Below are 20,040 nucleotides of genomic sequence, written 5' to 3' on the forward strand. Positions count from 1 at the left end.
TGCATTTTTATCTCCCTACTTGTTTAATCTGTACACAGAACCTATCACATGAAAAGCTAGGGCAGACTCAGGAAGGAGTAAAAATTGGTAGAATAGCAATAACTTAAGATATGTATATGACACCATCTTACTGGCAGAAACTAGAAATGATTTGAAATGACGTCTGAGGGGAGTAAAAGAAGTGCCAAAGCAAGACGGAACTTAAATATCAAAAATCATGACAACAGAAGAAATACGGTGTTAGCAAAGACAGTGAAGACGATGCAACTGTTAAAGACTTGGCTTACCTAGGTTCAGTCATCGATTCGAATGTATACGACAGCCAAGAAATCAAGAGAAGGCTGAGACTCAAAGCGCAGCAGCGGAAGAATCAGGAAAGATCATCAAGAGCAAAGATGAGTCATTAGAGACCAAGGCTAAGGTCATCCACGCCCTCGTCTTCCCAGCTACTACTCACGGATGCGAAAGTTCGATAGTGAGGTGAGCTGGACAGTTTTCTGCTGCATTCATCTGAAACATGGTGTTGGAGGAGAGCTCTACGGACGCTCTGGGCCACCAGGAACGCAAACAAGCAGGTCCTAGAGCAAATTAAGCCTGCAACATCGCTGGAAGCAAAAATGACAAAACTGGAGCTATCCTACTTCAGACACATCGAGAGAAGGCAGGGTTCTTTGGAAGAGATACTAATGCTGGGAAAAACAGGAGGCAGCAGGAAAAGAGGAAGACCAAGTAGGAGATGGACTGACTTCATAAAGGAAGCCATAAGCGTGAGTTTACAGGAGCTGAGCAGGACGTTGTGGACAACACACATTCATAGAGTCGCCAGGAGTGGAACCTTCTCAACAGCACAAAATACACACGTACTTATTTTCATTGCACTGAGTTCACAAACCAGTTTGGGAGACTACTGGTATCTTTACTCTATCGGGTCTTCTAATCCACGAACAACATGTATATCCATCAGTGGATGCATCGTGGTTCTGCTACAGGGAGCACAAAGGCAAATAAAGCCAATGAGAGACCAAAACTTAGCTGTTAAGCTAAATATGTATAAAGCATTTCAGAAATTATTTATAAAATAATCATGACATCTGCTTTTCTTTTCACCGCGGGCACACTGTGATCTAAAGCTGACCAGGGCACGGGGAAAAGGGTATTGGTTTGGTGGTCTGCAGATCACAGCCGTCTGCCCTAATTTTGCAGAGCTCCCCACCTTCCCTCAGACCTCCCCACTGATGTGAAGAAATTAGATTAGAAGACTCTAAAGTTGCTGTCCACTCCAAAATTATGAGGAAAATTTCCGCTAATGTCACAGGATACTTAATTTGTTGTTTAAATCATTTATTTAAGGTTAGAGGTTGAAAAATATTAAAAACACTAACTTCTGAACTGGCTGAAAATTAACCTAAATAATGATGTCTCTTTTTCACACTATAACTTAAAAATATATGTAATTAGTACACATGATTTATTAATCATTCAGTATTTTTTTGGCCTTCTAAAAAAAGAAGAAACCTGATGATTGTTAATAGCCGACATCTGAACTTTCTACAATGACATAAAACAACCCTCTTCTGAAAAATAATCCACGTCTTCCTCATGACGTAAACATACTTTAAAATCGAGCAAGGACTCTGAAAAGAGGAGCCAGAACTAGAAATACTGAATTCCAGGACCTCAACACTCAGAACTAGTCATCTGAATCGGTGCTTTGATTTCAACAACAAGAAAGGCCATTTTGGTTGACTCCGAATATCCAAAAACAAAGCGAACAAAACACGACAAAAAACACCCCATTGAAGTAGAGATATATTTTTAAAAAAAATTTTATTTTGTATCATTTGATTTTGAATTAAGACTGGAATATTCAGTTGGTCACGCAGAGAATGCCTGCCCCCTTCACGTTGGTATGACTCTTCATCCCCTCCTTCCCATCTCTGCTCAAATGTCATCTTAAAAGACAGGCCTTCCCCATTCGCCCTGTGCACGATGGCCCCATCTCACACGTCCTACTCCCTATTGTTCATGTCATATATATTTTCTGACATATAATTGACACAGATTTACTGTCTCATTTAGAGTGACTGAAATTAGTTCTTGACAAATATTGAAATAAATGAATATGTGACTAAGTGAATGGAAATAAAAGCCACTTAAGTTATTTTGGACTGTGAAATAGCTCGGGTCTTCAAATTGATGTATGCAAATATGGAAGTATAGAGCATAACTTTGAATTTCATTTTCCATCAATGTCTGATTGCCTACTGATTAAATCTGACAAGCTGCAAAGGGAGAAAAATCATTATTAGATCCCAACCTATTATCTATAACAACCTAAATGTAACTAATGATATGTTTTATTATACATAATAGCTTTTAGAGGGGGAAAAAAATATATGTCCACAATCTCACTGTAAAAAAAAATTTCAATGAACTCTGCTCTATATCTGAACATACTACATAAATATATAGTTATATATAGTTCTCTAAATGTAAACTGTAAACATATATTTAATGTTTCATTTGTAGAAAGTTCATTTTGAATCTAATCATCAGCCGTGATATAAAATTCACTGAGTTGTCGCTCTCTATCATAGATATGTGTACATATATTTACATGTATATAATTTTTACACATACATGCATATACACATTGTCCCATAAAAAGAAGAAAATGAGCATTTTCTCAACGATGTTTTGTGCCACATTAATTCTCAATATATCTAAACAATGATGACATTATTCTCATGTTACAGATGAGGAAGTAGTTCACACATGTGCCCTAGCTGGGGGCACAAGATTACAAAGCTACTGTGTGGCAGTGTCAAATGACAACAAATCTGACTCACTGAATCTAAGGTGCACATAGACCAAATGTTTACCTACTACATTTGATTGGTATTAGACATTTTAGAAAATATTTTTATTGATGTGTAGTAGACATATAAAAACTGTAAATACTATAAGTGCACAGATAGATGAGTTTTTCCAAACTGAACACACTCACATAAACAGCCTACAGCTTGAGAAAAAGAAAATCGCCACCCCCATCCCCCAGAATCCTCCTGTACTCCCTCCAGACATTACCTTCTCCCCAGAAGTCATTACTATTCTGACTCCTAACTTCAAGGATTAGCTAGCTGCCTGGTTTTGTAGATTGTGCAACTGATATCACAAGTTATGTTCATGAGACGCCCCCTACCGTACGAACAGTAGCTGTGGTTCATTATTTTCATGGCTAGGTAGCATTGCACAGTATATTTAAACATTCTAAAGTTGATGAGCATTTGAGTAGTTCCCATTTTTGTCATTATACGTATTGTGCTATGAAAGTCCTTGTACCCGTCTCTCACCGATGTTCTTCAGTTTTCAGTGCACGTGTTTGGTTCATTAGTTATTTGAATTTTGGGGTGCGACTATAAATGTAATCGATCATCCTTACATTTTTTTTTTGTTTATAGTTGGTAGAAACATTATTTTGATATTGATCTTATATGGATTTTTATACTGACCTTTGTAACTAGTGACCTTGATAAATTTGCTTATTAATATCAGGACTTCATACATTCTTTTGAATTTTCTAGGTTCACGTTCATGGCATCGGAAAATAATGGTAGTTTTCTTTCTTTCTCACTAGTTCTTATGCATCTATTTTTTTTTCTTACCTTATTGCACTGGCTAGGACCACCCACTTCAATGCTTAATAGAAGTAGTGATGGTGGACATCTTCGTTTCTTATCGCAGGGAGAAATTCTCAGGATTCCAATATTAATATGACCTTTGCTCTAGTTTATTTTTGGAGCTATTCTTTATCAAATTAAGGTAATTCCCTTCTAATATTAGTAAGCCAACAGTTTTAAAATTACAAATAGGTGTTACGTTTCTGTAGTGTTATTCTTTTCACTGTCCCTATAGCAAGAAAAACTAGAAATCACTGTACATAAATAGTAAATAGTACATACATTCATGTAATCACCTTAAATCACACAGTACGTTGTTTATCGGTTTACATACATCTCCTTCCTCCTCTCCTGCTGGCACTGACATCAGTGTGGAGAGAGAAAGCCAGATGAGAAAACGTCAGGCCTCCAGTTTAGAGAAACGGAAGCTGAAGAGAAGGTGCTCCGGGCTGCTGTACGCATCTTCCCACCCATCTTTGGGCCCTGGGGACAATTACTGCAGTGATCCAACCAGGCTGAGAGGACAGATAGACGGGTTTCCTCAGTGTAAAAACTATATTCTGGAGGAAAAGTGAGAGCTGACAATGATTTTCCCAGTTTTGAGACATGCAGCAGAGGCTCTGTAGAAATCCAGGGTTATAGCCATTGTTTTTCCTGTTGCTTTTTCTTCTTCCTTGCTTATTGACGTCTCTGAAGTCTCTCTCTTTTAAAATTTTCCTTGACATTTCTACAAATTTTTCGTCAACTCGTCTGTTTATTTTTTCTCTCGGAACTTGCCTCATAATTATTGTTACAAAATAAATAACTAAACCAACAACTGGCCTTCTCCCGGGATCCATGGATCACTCTGCTGTACACAGTGAGTGTCGCTTGGGCACCCAGAGGAACCAGTGGGGACGACATGACTCGGGGAGGCAGAGCAGGCGGGTCCGTGAGTTCTGTAAAACCTCAGCGTCTAGATGGATGAATGCACCTATTATATTATCTAGTTTTAACTAAATGACGATCAAAAAGTACACAAGTACCTTATGGTTCCTAAAAAAAAAATCTAGAAATGAAAGTAATAGTAATAACACAAAACACAACCGAATACCAACCACCAAAAAAACGCACAGCAATTCTACTCCCCACAGCTCTCCTCAGCCATAGTATGTTATGTTAAAAACAATGACAACCTAATCAGATCTGGAGAAATCAACTAAAAATTAAATTATGAAAACTACTACTGTTACAATGACTCTTGCTATGTATTTTGTCTTCATATTTTAGCTAGAAATAATATGAATCCATCAATTAGAGGGAAAATTTAAAACTAAGCACCCACAATAGAAAAATAAAACTCTATTTCATGTGATTCTCATCTAGTACTTCTCAACAATTCATGAAACTTAATGACAAATATACAGAAGCCCCTTTGAGTTTCATACTTTATAGTAAAAATCTAAAAACCACGAACCTTCAGGGAAATACTTTTCTTTCCTATGGTAAAAATGCAACCTCAAAAAAAAAAAATCCCCTGAAAGTTAATATTTATCAATAAATACTGTCGGCAATTTAAAAAATATATACTGCTGGAAATTTCATGCAGCAAGTATGAGAACAAATTATATATTATATTATGAGAGCCTGGCTCACAATATAGCTATTTCAAAATTGACTCTATTCACAGTATATCCAGATTTGTTGCTATCAAGAAATATTCCAGTAATTACTTTTTCAATGAATCACTACAGAAAAGACGTGGTAGAAGAGATATATCCTTGACAGTAAATAATTTCTTTACTAGAAATGTTTTTATTACAACCTGTGTAAGTAAAACCACTGACAGAATACCTGCTTTGATCTGAATTTTTAAAAAATTATTCTCGGGGTAAGGTTACAAAGATAACCCCACAAATAAAATTTGTTCCCAGCATCATTCACTGACAAACTATTGCAGTAAGGTCACTGAATGCCAGAAATATATAATGTACTAGAGGAAAAATAACAAAATTAAATAAACACACATGACTATATGCATGTATAATATTTATGGAACACAAACTTTGTCCAAGACAACATTCTGACTTCATTTATATTCATTCCCACGTATTACTTGCAGCAACCCCCTCGGCTGGATATTATAATTAAACATATCATTATAGGTGGGGCCACTGAGGCACAGAAAAGTAAAGAACAGCCCAAGGTCATAGTGACTTAACCCAGGCAACCAGGGTCAAAAGTATCCATTCTCGACACTAAGCCAGTGATGATCTTTATAATATTTGTAATGAGATGTAGAGTGATCAGGGAAAAAAAAAAAAAAAAAAAAAAACATGACTCACTGCTTATCTCATGGCTAAGATCTTAAAACCACTAACTTGAGGATGTCTTATGTAGTATTTTCTTTATAAAATGATAGTTGCTAAGGTTTTGTGTGATGAGAAACAAGTTGAGAGTATGCTATCAAGCTGATACTTAAACGCGCACGCACACACGCAAACACGCACGCACGCACGCACGCACACACACACACACTCACCCTCGACATACACGCTTAGCCTGTCCCTTCAAGGTGAAGAAGTTCTAACAGTCAGTGAAAAAGTTAACTACTATAAAAAGATAATTTTGATGTGACGGGATAACTGAAAGTATTGTAAGATTATTCCCTAAAAATTTCAAGTTTCTATCCTAAGAAAAATTGGACGAGAAAAACCCTTTAAATAAAGAAGGCAGAAGATGAAAATGAGCCATGACCGCATCTCACCATACACGAAAATGTGAGATGTTTCACAGAGATGCATATGAAAAGTAAATAACAAATCTTCTAGAAGGAAGCATTAGAATGCCTTCATGACTTTGACACAGGCAAAAATAACTTAAACAAGGCACAAAAAGCATTGACTATAAAAAATATAAATTAGATTTCATTAAATTACAAATATCTGCTCATTAAGTTCACCGTTGAGGAGTATGAAGGCATGCTTCTGGATTCAAGGAATTACTTGAATGTTGAATTGAAGAAAATATTTGCAATATACATAGCCAGCAAAAGAATCTTACCCACAATATAAAAAGAAACCTATAAATCGGTAAGAAAAACATGAACAGCCAATTTTAGAAATGAGTAATAGACATGCACAGGCACAAGAGAGGATATCCCAAATGGCCAATGCATGTATGCAAATGCTACGCATTAAAAATGCAAGATACTCCTACACACTAACAGAAAGATTAAAATTAAAAAGACAAATACCAATTTATGTAGAGCAACTGAAACTCTCATAGGTTGCCAGTTAGCATGCAAATTAGCATTTAGAAAACTATTTTGTAAAATCTACTAAAGACTAATATACATCTCCCCTATGATTCAGAAATTCCACTTGTAGGTGTGCGCGCGTGTGCGCGTGTGTGTGTGTGTGTATGTGTGTTTCTGCAGGTATCCGATATGAATGAGGGGATATATTCACCAAAAGACAAGTACACAAATGTTAATAGCAGGTTTATTCATAACAGCCATACTGAAAACCAGTCCAAGTCCATTAACACAGGAAAAAGAGAAACTAGAATATGGAATACTGCATAGTAGTATTTTAAATTTAAAAAACCAGTTATGTAAGGAACAATGGGTATGACTCACAGAAATTATTCCATTAAAAGCAGCCAGAAACAAAAGTGGATAGAATTTATATTTCTTGTGTAGTTAGTGTAAGAACAGACAAAACTAATCAATGGTGATAGAAATCAGAATACCAACATGCTCGGGATACAAGCGTGGACTGGGAAGGGTTTTGAAGGAATGTTCTGGTGTGGTAAAATGTTCATAGAGCTATGTGTTGGTTTTATATGTTTATATGTATGTAAAAGTTGAATGCTTAAAATTAAGTGTATTTTATTACTGAATGCTAAAGCTCCATAAAAAGCCTGTAAAACATGTCAAAAACTGGAAGCTATTTTTCACACCTATTTAAACATTTTTCAAGGAAATCTCAGTAGGTCTTGAATCTATATAAGAATGCGATATGTTCCAATTAGAAAAAATAGGCAATATTCTGGAAAAATAAACTTTTATAGACAAATTATTTAAAAGTCCTTGCATAGCCAGTGTAGGTTTTGAAAATATAATTTATGAAGCAGAGTCAATGGTGCATTTTCTCCATGCAAATTTAGGCACCGAGGCGAGGTTTACTTTTCAGCTACCACAGCTATTAAAACCAAGTACCAAAACTAAACCAGCAGAAAATAAAAAGGCAGGCACCACACTGGGAGAAAATATTTGCAAAACATATCTGAGAAAGAACCTGTATCCAAAATATACAAACTATCCTTAAGCTCGACAATAAGGAAACAACCTCATTAAAAAACGGGCAAAAGGCGTGAGCAAGTATTTCATCAAAGGAGATACGCAGATGGCAGATGAGCGCACGGTAAGATGCCCCGCACTGTGTGTCATTAGGGAACTGGAAATTAAAACAATAAGATGCCGCCAGAAACGGAACAGAATAGTGAAAATCCAAAACACTGACAACCACGGGCTGGCAAGGAAGTGGAGCCACAGGAACTCTCATTCATTGCTGGCAGAAAGAGAGTTTGGCACTTTCTTACAAAACTAAACATAAGGTTACTAGACAATCCAGCAGTTGTACTCTCCTTGGTATTTACTCGAATGAGTTAAAAACTTAAGTCCACACAAAAACCTGTACACGGATGTTCGCGGCAGCTTTATTCATAATGCCAAAACTTGGAAGCAACCAAGATGTTTTTCGTTAAGTGAATAGATGAATAAGCAAACTGTAGTAATCCAATGGAATGTTAATGTAACAGATACGGTAAATACAATGGAATATTAGTCAGTGATAAAAAGAAATGAGCTGTCAAGCCACATAAAGACATGGAAGAACCTTACATGCATATTGTTAGGTGAAAGAAGCCAATATGAAAAGGCTGCCTACTTTATGATTCCAAATATATGACATTCTGGAAAAGGAAAAACTAGAGAGAGATTAAAAAGATCAGAGGCTTGGGATGGGAGAGAAAGAGGAATGAATAGGTGGAGAACAGGAAATTTTTAGGGCAGTGAAACTATCCTGTATGATACTGTGATGGTAGACACATGACAGACACACGCACTTCACTAAACCCATAGAATTGTTCAGTACATTCTGATGAACCGAACTGCTCTGAAAAACAGTCCGCTAATTAAGAAAAAATAAACAGATCTAAAGCTGCAAACTGCTCTATCATAAAGTATTAAGTCATATTTTCAAAAACAATGAAGCACATTTGATTAAAAACTAAAAGGCATTTCATATCATTAAAATAAATTAATGTTTATTTTATTTGTATTTCAGCATAAGGGGATACAAGGAATGCCCCTCTTTTTCCCCCACCCCACGAGGACACACGAAACACCCTGCAGGTTCAGACTGTTTTAGGGAGGTGAGGGAGGGGAGAAGCTGTCCTAAGAGGGAGGTGGAGTTTGAACAGACGACAAATTGACTTACAATCAGACTATTTTATGCCAGAAAAGAATTAGACACATTTAATTGGAACATTTACGTTCGAGGAGGAAAGTTTAAGGTTGTTGTTGTTGCTGTCTTTTGCTATACAGTTGAGATGGGGACTTATGAAATGTTTGCATTTATACGTATGTACATTTTTGCCCCTTCGATATGAGTACACAGCATCATTAGCAACACACCGCAGACACTTCTCCTTTAAATAACCCACCAGGCCAAAAAAGCAGGTTTCTACTCCCATTCTGAAAGGACCTCTGCGGGCTCTCTGGACCCGGATGACCGGTTTTCCTCATGGGACATATATCTACTTTGCCTGGGAAGGAGCCTGACTCAGACGCAAACCCACTAACCTTGTTCAACACGAGATGGCTTGGTCTTTGGAAAACAAATGCCATTTTGGGTCCCATTTCTTCTTACTGTTATTACTGCCATCATCATCATGTTATCATTAGACCTCTTTTCTCTCTTTTCGCCCGGTTCTCTCAAAGCACCTACCACGCGCAATTATCTTTAATTAATGTAATGTCTCAAGTTCGTTTGTTCATTCATTCATTTAAAAAATGTTTGAGTAAAAACGACGTGACCTGTGTTGGGCCAGAAAAATCGGAATGAGCATCCCCTCATCCAATAACAAACATCTGAGCAGGCTGAGTAAAACCTCTGGACCGACCACTCTCCCGAGACATGATGAGTGCCATTAACCTGCTTACTGCTTCAAGTTCATAAAACAGACCTGTCCCCAAACAATTATCCTTTCTTTTTTCTATATTTCAAATATAACAACTCCACTCTTTTTAGGTTATTATTTGAAACTGTCCTTTAAAGTATCAGGTTTTCCATACAAGCTGCACGTCAGAGCGTCGGAGCATCAGAGCAAACGCCGTCTGCAGCTGGAGACTGCAGTTGGTGCAATCTCAGCATTAAAGAATGCACGGCTCTGTTCTCTGGGCACAGACGCCTTTTCTAAACACTGGCCAGATGTTGCAAAAAAATTATACATGCATGCCATTGGTCACCAAGGACATCATGGGAGAAGGTGCTAAACTGTGCCTAAAAAGGAGGGATCTTGAGTCAACAGTAATATTAGCCTTAAAAAGAAACCAGTCCATTTCATCAACGACAAACAAAACTAACGCAAAAGCCTGGTTTCAAATGAGAGACAGAAAAGAATACTTAAATGGTGCCTTGGCTAGTACTTGCTGTCCTGAGAGGTGAGCCAGCCTTTGGTGAAGGCATCGGGAAGGAAGTGGGCTCGTGTTGGAACCTCTGCACCTCGTGGTCATCCCAGCTGCTTTCCAGCCGGGGGACCTAGGGTCAGTTTCTGCACCTCACTGGGTTCACTTTCATCATCTGTACCAGGGGTCCCCAACCCCAGGGGCACAGACCAGTATGGGTCCGTGGCCTGTTAGGAACTGGGCCTCACAGCAGGAGGTGAGCAGCAGGCGAGCCACAGAAGCTTCATCTGTGTTTGCAGCCGCTCCCTAGCACTAGCATCACCATCTCAGCTCCATCTCAGATCATCGGGCATTAGATTCTCACAGGAGCACAGGTACCTGCTGCCAAAAAGGTTAGGGACCGCTGATCTGCACTGTACAATGAGGGGTTTGAATGATTTTTAGGTATACTCCAATTCTAAACATTCTGTGATTCAAAAAAGGATTACTGAATGAAACTGAAGGAAACTAAACCCAAATCAGAACAGTCTCCAACAGGAAAGGAATCTTCTGGGCACAGTCAGTGAGAAAGGGGAGGACAAACTATCAAGCGCAGAAAGGCTCGATTATGATGCGAATTGTTAGCAGAATGGGAGGTAAGTGGCCTACGATTTATTCAGCTATTTATAACATCTAAGAGATACCTAGAGAAAGACTGGATTAAGTCCAAAGCTTGGTGCTTATATAGGTTGATCATTTTGTTTGCCAGTCACTCGTTCATATATCTGTAAATGGAAAGAGCTGATACTCTACATTTTATTAAAAACGTTAATGCTTTTTTTTTTTGCACATTCTTTAAGTGTGCAAAATTCTATAAGCTTTTAAAATAAGATGCACATTAAAGACACTTGAAATCTAAGTGATCTCTTGACATTTGACTGAAAGTCAAAGCAGTGGACCACAGGACAAACAGAACACTTCACCCATGAAGGATGACTATTAGCTTTGTTTCATGGTCTGTAGATGAGTTATTAAACTCCTCTATAAAGTTCTATTACTTTTCTAATCCCATTAATAACTGTCCTCACTTTAAATGTCATACTATTTGCTGAATATGGCAGCAATGCGCTACAGTAATTGCTTCCCAACGTCAGATTTTTTTTCTTCTCTAAAACTAAGGATATAAAAGAGAAGGCGTTAGAGACACTATGCAGCACTGATAATACTATTTAAAGGAAAAAAGAAAGAGCCAGATGTTGGCTGTCTCTCTTTGTATAGGTATAACCTGCTTGATTCCACATTTCCATCTTTAGTTCCTGAATGTCAGCAGCCTAGACATAAGGGAATAAAAGTATATGTATGTTTCGGCCCATTGTGAAAGCACTTACAGAGAAAACAATTTACATCTTAATAGCTTTCTTTCATTTCATTAACTCCTCCTCTGCTTCTCATCTGGGAGTCTGCAGGAATGTTTGCAAACATTGGCAAGATAAGAAAGAATCACAGACTCTCTCTAGAGCTGTTAAGGGCCTCTGGGGGCCACAGCCAACCTCCCGCCAGCACTGGAATTGCTTCTCTGTTAGGTCTCCCTTCCAGACTTGTGTCACTCACAGTGCAGAGCACTCTCTCCGTCCAGAAGTTGAACTCTCCATGCGTGAGTGTTCTAACTGTTGGGAAGACTTTTCTTATTGTGAACAGGAGATAGATGCTCTGGAACTTTCGCTAGGACTCAATGTCCTGCCTTTTGGAGCAACTCACAGCATGCACCACCTCCCATTTCACAGGACAGGACACACGTCTGAAGGCAGTGCTGGGAGCTCTGATTCGTCATCTGGCCAACATGCCAAACACCCCAGCCTCTTCTGCCTCTCCTCAGAAGGAACAGTTTCCATTTGCCTCACCATTATGGGTGCTAAGCAGCCTCTAGTTTTATCTGCAATGTTTCTTTAATGTTCCACCCAGAAATAAACTCAACATTCTTCCTCACGGAGGAGACATCTGATATCCCACATCTGAGATCATGCAGTGTCCCCTCCTGAAAAGCAGTGTAGTGGAGAAGTTGAATTGGAGGCACATATGAACGTGTGGGGGAAAGAGGGACAAGAGAATCAAAGTAAATGAACAACAGCCTTGACAACAAGGCACGGGACGCACACTAACAAAAGAAACATTTCATTCATTTTAAACATTTCATACATTTTAAATTAGTAAAATGGAAATTTGAATATTTCTTTTGCCTAGCTCATGTTTGATAAGAACTTCTCATGATCTTCTGACCCTACAGTTTCAAGGAGTTGCTTCTAAATTTGATTTACTATCTTGCAAAATACATACATACTAAAAAAAAAAAAAAAAATTTTTAATTTGGTATTTATGGCTAAAATAGCTGGCTGTCTACAAAATATTCATGTTGTTTTTTCCAAACTGAGGAATCACTGTTGGGAAATGACTGCTCAGCCAGGCACTCCACTGCCCGAACTCCGCATCCTAACATGGCCATGAGACCAGTTCCCACCCAGGGGATGTGAGCAACAGGACGTGCGTCATTTCCAGCTGGATTCTTTCTAATTGCAGTAAAATATGCATGCCATAAAATTTACCATTTTAACCATTTTTAAGTATACAGTTCAGTGGCATTAAATACCTTCATAATGTTGTGTAACCATCACCACTATTTCCAGACCAATTTCATCATCCCACACAGAATCTCTGTATCCACTAAATAATAACTCCCCATTACCCCTCCCTTCACCCCCTGGCAACCATTATTCTATTTTCTGTTTCTATGAATTTGTCTATTCTGGGCACCTCGTGCAAGTGAAATCATACAACATTTGTCGTTTTATGTCTGGCTTCTTTCATGTAGCATAAGGTTTTCAGAATTCATCCATGTTGCAACATGTATAAGAAGTTTATTTCTTTTTATGGCTGAATAATAGTCCACAGTGTGCATATACCACGTTTTGTTATCCATTCATCCACTGATGGACACATGGGTTGTTTCTACCTTTTGGCTCCTGTGACTCATGTTGTAGCACTAATGCTACAATGAATATCTGTATGGAAGTATCTGTTTTGAGTCTGTTTTCAATTCTTTTGAGCATATACCTAGGAAGGGAATTGCTAGATCATACGATAATCCTATGTTTAACTTTCTGAGGAATCGCCTGTTTTCCTCAGCCGCTGCACCATTTTACATTCTGACTAGCAATGCACGAAGATTCAAATTTCTCCATATCCTCACCAACACCTGTTATTTTCCTTTTTTATAAAACAGCAATCATCCTAATGTGAGTAGTATCTCATTATGGTTTTGATGTGTGTTTCCCTAATGATTAATAATTTTGTGCATCTTTTCATGGGTTTATTGGAATATGAATGTATATACGTGTGTGTGTGTGTGTGTGTGTGTGTGTGTGTGTTGTATAAATTTTTTTTTTTAAAAGAAATGTTCAAGACCTTTACCCATTTTTCTAAGAAGTTGTTTGGTTTTTTGTTGTTGAGTGGTAGCAGTTCTTTATATATTCTGAAAATTAATCCCTTACCAGATAGGTGATTTGCAAATATTTTCACCTCTCGCTGAGGATAAGGAGCGGGTGTGCCTTCCTCCCTACTTTACACTTCTGCCTGCTGGGTGCAGAGGGTTGTAATACCCAGGGGAATGACGGAGCCATGAAATGGAAGGAGGTGGGCACCACATGGGGCAAAGCTGCCCATGGATCAAGAATGCCACATACTCTCCTATTAGTCAACTGATAAATCTCTTTTGTGTTAATTCACTGAAATTTTGATTCTTCTTTTTCCACAAGCAAGCATTACACAACCTGGCACTGTCCTCTGTCCAAATGCTCAGTCGTTCTGATTATACGATCTAGGAGTCCATGATTTCCATCTCCCACATCTCATCTCCATTACTGCCGCTTAAACGTGGTCTCAAGTCTTCCCCGATTAGATTCTGTTTTCAACTATCATGAACTAACAGCATCCTCACTTTGTTAAGACAGATTCATCCATCCATAGATCTGAAATCCCTCCGTTCCTTTTTTTGTAACTGTGATATTTTCCAACCTAAGCTCTAAGGCACTCTCATTTCTTCTTAAGAACAATGGCTCTGAGTGTAAACTGCCAGTTATAAGATGAATCGGTTCTGAGGATCTAATGCACAGCATGTGACTATAGCTAATAACACTGTATTATACACTTGAAAGTTGCTAAGTGAGTAGTACTTAAAGGTTCTTACCATGAAAAAGAAATAGTAATTATATGAGTGATAATTTTTGTAATATATAAGTACATTGAATCAACACATATACCACAAAGTTACATGTTACATCAATTATATCTCAATAAATGGCTTTTACATTTTTAAATGGTTGAAAAAAATCAAAAGAATATTTTGTGAAAACATTCTGTGAAAATTACGAGGTTCAAATTTTAATGTCCAAAAAAACACAAAGTTCTATTGGCGTGTGCGCACACACGCACGCACGCACGCACGCGCGCACACACACACACACACAGCTGGAAAGAAAGAACGCCACAAACGAATATCTAACTATTTTTTTTAATGACTCTGAGATCATTATGAATTTTTCAGTATTCTGCACTGGAATCTCTTTGGGGTGATAAAGGTTAGCTCATTTAAAATGACTAATACTACCTTAATGACTTATCTGGGGCTTCATTTTTCTTGCTCTAATGATCTGCTTACATGGTCACATGTGAGGACCACTTGACTATTTTTAGTACTTATTTTCAAATACATATGCTAATTTTATTAATTACACACGACAAATTTACATATATTATCATTCAATCCTCAAGACAAACATAAAATGGGTATCCTTATCCTAGACAGATTAAGACCCAAAAGTACCTCATCAAATAAGTCATAGACTCAGCATTCAAACTCCGCTATTTCAATTACCGGACCGCGTTACCTCCTTCCGCTCACATGCTAACTTCTCAAATCCTTCCCTGAATAATGAACTTACATCTGCTTTTCTGGAAGACAGCTTCAAAGGTCTCTCAGTAGCTCTCGCAGATATTTTTAGGAGGCACAGCTCGTTGTGTGCTCTTTCCTGACACTGTGATAGGTTCGCGTCTTCTGCTGTTATATGTCCCTCCTTCCTATTTTTAACATGTTTTTAATCCCATGTAGTCAAAGAGCTTGTTAAATGTCTTCCTCTTTTCTTATACTGAAAACTCTTTCTGATAAGTGATCCAATGCCTTTGATATTTCGGAGTATTTCAGACATTAAGAAGCCTCACCGAGAGCTGGTGAAGAGATGCTGGAAAGGAGGGTAACGACACACAGGCCTCTTCATCTCGATGAAACATTAAAGAAAAGTGGACATTACTATCTATTGAACGTGTAGTTCTCTATATTTTAAAATTAAGGTCAGACACAATGAGAGAAGCAAAAATAAGATTGCTGCTTCTAAGTCTGTAGCTCCACAAACTTGCTGTGCTACATCCCAGATGATGCTCTCGGTCTCTGCCAAGGATGTTCATTGTGCTCCAAAGTGACAGGACATGCCCCTCGGAGATTAGCCGGCGGGGCTCCGAAAGTGAGGGACTGGGTGAGAACTGATGAAAAATCAGGCAGCAGATGAAATTTTATTCATTTTGGTGGCCTTAAAAGAACTCAGCAGACAATGTCTTATGTGTGTCAGGTTCTCAGTAAATACACGTGGAGGGAAGAAAGATACGAAGCACGTCACCACCGAGCAGGTCAGCGGTCGGACAGCGCGTGGGGTTCAGGGCATTCTGTGGCTGAGGTTGCGAACGAGGTGCTGAGATTTGAAGCAAATGAAAATGAAACATGAGTGATACCCTGAGGGACCGGTACCATTCATTCAGTCAGCGCGCAGTTACTGAGCAACTACCAAGAGCCGAGAATTGCGCAGGGGAGTCCATTGTGAATGGGGTCTTCACGGGGCTTTCATTCCAGCAGATGACGTGGACATTAACCGATGAGCGACCTAATTCATATTTTAATTAAAACTGTGATAAGCACAACAGAGGAGAATATGGGGATATCGAGAAGGGCTTCCTTGAGAAACGAGTTTGAGCTGAGCCCCTGGAGGAAGCACCAAGCTGAGAAGGACGGGATTGGTATGCGGGGAGGCGTGGGTTGGAACGGAGTATGGCGCGTGACAGAAACTGAAATGAGGTGGATATCGCTACAGCACAGACAGCGGAGGGAAAAGGAGCTTGACACGAAGCTGATGAAATAGGGACTCTGTGCTACGTTAATGACTCGTCTTGCTCCTAAAAGCAGAGTAAAGCTAGTTCGGAGAGTGACATGGTAACACTGGCACCTTAAAATGGTCATTCTGGCTGCCGCTATATAAAAAATAGATTGGAGCATTCTCTTACCTCCTACTCCAATATTCTCCCGTTCCCAAGGTCGATCCCCTCATAAATCATCTCTGAAATGCCTAGTAGACAGCAATGCAATTATAATATTTGAAATTTTAAATATCAGAGCAAAAGAATTCCTATAATAAAAAGACAACCCAATATGATTAGATATTTCATCAAAGATATACGCATAGCCAATAAACCCATGAAAAGATGCTCAACATCATTAGCCATTAGGAAAATGAAACATCAAAACCACATGAGGCATCACTTCACACCGTTAGGTGGTCATAATGAAAAAGACACAGATAACCCTTTCTCTGTTCTTGATAGTTAATAATGTCACCACGGTATGTCATTTTGTCTCATTTTTTTCTAGGCTACAACATCCCCTTTTTAATCTGCATATTTATTTATGAAGCGTTTTCTCCTATCCTATTTTAAAATATTTAACCTGTTCGGTTTTCTCAGGCCTATTCTTTAAGAGCACCTTATGTTCGATCTCCCTTGCCAGCGATATCCATCACTGCTTCCACTCCTATTTTTAAATCACAGTTTTTGTCCTTGTTTAGTGTGACTTCCTGAAGCCTATCCACCACATCCCCGGTGATGTTTTCAGCTGTGTTTACTTGGTCTCTTGCAGTTTCCAGTGTGGCTTCCATGTCGGTGATCCATCCCGTCCAGTGTCACAACAGTAAAGTCCCATTCTTCCGTTTCTTTTTAAGCCCTCCTGGTTTCCTCATTTCTTTCTCTGTCTCATGTCTCGTTTCAGCTCCTGCATCCTGCATCCTGCATCCTGCATCCTGCATCCTGCATCCTGCATCCTGCATCCTGCATCGCTCCTGCATCGTTCCTTTTTCTAGAATAAGCTTGTCTGCCTCTCTCGGAAAATGTGAATTCTTCTGTTTCTTTTGTAATGTTTGCCCTTTCTCTGTCTTTCACATAAGTTTCCTTCCTCCAGTTTTTATGGACAGGTTCCTTCCTGACTGCTACCCATCTTTGAAAAAGAACAGGTCCTTGCTCAAGAAGTGTTGAGAGGGACAGGACCAAAATTGAGGCAAGAGTGCCTGAGAGCAGCCTGCAGCCTCCATGCACGTCCCTTCAACGTTTACGAGACCAGTGTGGCCATAGCTAAGCCAACTAAGCCATAGCTCTGTTGTAGTCCTTCCACGAGGTCACTGTCTTTAGCTTGTAGGCAAGATCAGTGATGATGACAAAAACGGTACGTTAGCCTGGTCTACCCTGCAGCCCTCCACTTCACATGGTCTCCCTATCACCCCTGTGATTCTGAAGAGTCATCTCTATAGGGACTCATCACTGCCTGGCTGGCCTTGTCATTCTAATCAAAGACCTACCAGATGCCTTCTAGGACTGTGGCACTTACTTGAGGAAAATATATACCTTGCTCGAAGTCTACTAAGGCATGTACTGCTCATCTTCATATAGAATTCATCATATTTGGCAGGTGTACTTCAAAGGTTTTGGCATAGAGCTTTGCAGTTTTTTGTTGTGTTTGTGTATTTTCCTTGAATGGAGTTGTGCTTCTGTTTTATGTGGACTTGGGGATGTGGGCATAAAAGTTACTATAATCCCTATTATTTTAACCAGAAATGTTCGAAAGGGTATAAAAATCAAATCTTTAATTCATCTAGCAACTAGTTATTTACTAAAGATGATATTGAAATAGTAGTAATAATAGCTATTATTTGTTGTGAGTCCATTATTCGTCAAGTGCTTTTCATACCTTATCTCAAATTTTACCGACTGTGCAAAGAAGATTTAAGCTCTATTTTATTACTGAGAAAACCAACATCACGCCCTACTGTGAAGACAAAATAGAATGAAGGCATTTCAGATCTCTATATTTTTCATTTGATGGAAGAAAATTTCAAATAATATACTCCTTTGGAGAGCAGGACACAAATAACATAAGACAGGAGACTGGCTACAGTTCATAGGCAGACACGCCCTCAAGAAGCACAGACTGACAGTCCAGGCTGGTGGTCACTGAATACTCCTGTCCCCTGAAGCCACTCTCCAGAACTTCGCCTTTGCAAGTCAATATTTTTATGGTTTTCTATTAGGACGCAAGTTTAAGTGTACTTGAATTTATCAATGGAAATTTATAGACACAGACATTCATATATAAAGAATTCATTTTATAGCCTACAGCATCTTTCATGAGGGGTTTCAAAAGTCTTTAAGAAACCATTCACCTGCAAAGAAAGAAAGAAACAAACAAACCAACCATTCACCTGCATAGTACCTAGATGACTCAAGAATGACAGCTAGTTTACAGAGAAAAGTTCACAAAGCATCTTTGAGAGAGATTAAAAAAAAAAAAGCCAAGTTGGCATCTACCTTATACTATTAAAAGTTTGGTAACATTATTTTAATGAATAATTTCACATCAAATTCAAGCAATGACCATTCTGTGTTCAGTTAAAGTTCAATTTTTTGAGAGCATCTTCCCTTAAACTCATACGTGTCCACTTTATTCATTTAAAATGAATTCTAAAAGTTAAAGCAAAGCTCTTGAATTAAACTTACTCTTCACATAATGATTTACTTCAGATTCAAACGTTCATGTAGACATGGTTAAACACTCTTTGAAGCAAACAGGAGCAATTATGTAGTTAAAAATTCAGTTCGAATATGTGATAAAAATAAGTTTGTTATATAAACATATAAAATGTTTCTTAGGTAATGATATTTTGAATTAGATTATTTGTGCCTTTTAACATTACAATTTATATGCTATGCTAAGTGAAAGAAACCAGACGTAAAGGCCACAGATTGTATGATTCTATTTATGTGAAGTGTCCAGAACAGGCAACTCTATAAAGACAAAAAGTAGATTAGTGGTCGCTGGGGCCTGGGGTAGGAGTGAATGGGAGTGAGTGCTAAGGGGTAGTTGGGATGTGAGTTTTGTTTTAAATCATGACAATGTTCTGGAGTTAGGTAGTGGACATAGTCGCACAACCTTGCGACTGCACTAAAAACCGATGAATTCTGAACTTTAAAATGATAAATTTTGTGGCATGTGAATTATATCTCAATTTTTAAAATTATACCCTAAACAACTGAAACTTCACTAATTACAGAAAAGTATTTACTATACCAATCTTGAAAAACCTGAAAAAAAAGTCAGCCCTTACAATCAGTCCTCCCACACCGTGGAACCTCTAGGCACGGGAGGGCACAACAAGGGCTGTTAAGTAGGACGGGGCATTCGGAAAGGTGGGTTGCAGACAACTGAGGTGAAATGCTTGAGACCATTAAGGAAATCAAGCCCTGGCATCGGGGCGTCACACTGGGGCCCCCGTGTCATGACAGGCTAAC

The 20,040-nt window shown here is 38.6% G+C and overlaps 1 protein-coding gene and 1 long non-coding RNA gene across 15 annotated transcripts in view; both read right to left on the reverse strand.

Annotated features, from left to right (window-relative positions):
* ULK4 (unc-51 like kinase 4) overlaps positions 1-20,040 on the reverse strand; it is a 378,927-nt gene that overhangs the window by 142,930 nt on the left and 215,957 nt on the right. The window contains exon 33 of one of the 14 annotated variants that reach the window (XM_039837400.1): positions 16,696-16,775. The exons of 12 other annotated variants lie outside the window; for them this stretch is intronic. In XM_039837400.1, the coding sequence (XP_039693334.1) occupies positions 16,717-16,775 (59 nt within the window). In that variant the 3' untranslated portion in view covers positions 16,696-16,716. Of the gene's footprint in view, positions 1-16,695; positions 16,776-20,040 lie in introns of those variants that run through there. One more of the 14 variants, XR_005647495.1, reaches the window with a different exon arrangement.
* Positions 1,819-5,932, reverse strand: LOC120582204 (uncharacterized). Its single transcript, XR_005647497.1, has 2 exons — positions 3,977-5,932; positions 1,819-2,282 (listed from the first exon to the last, which is right to left on the reverse strand). It is a non-coding gene; the product is annotated as an uncharacterized LOC120582204 (long non-coding RNA).

This window comes from Pteropus medius, unplaced genomic scaffold (assembly GCF_902729225.1).
Source record: "Pteropus medius unplaced genomic scaffold, Ma_sr-lr_union100, whole genome shotgun sequence".
NCBI classification, from domain to species: domain Eukaryota; kingdom Metazoa; phylum Chordata; class Mammalia; order Chiroptera; family Pteropodidae; genus Pteropus; species Pteropus medius.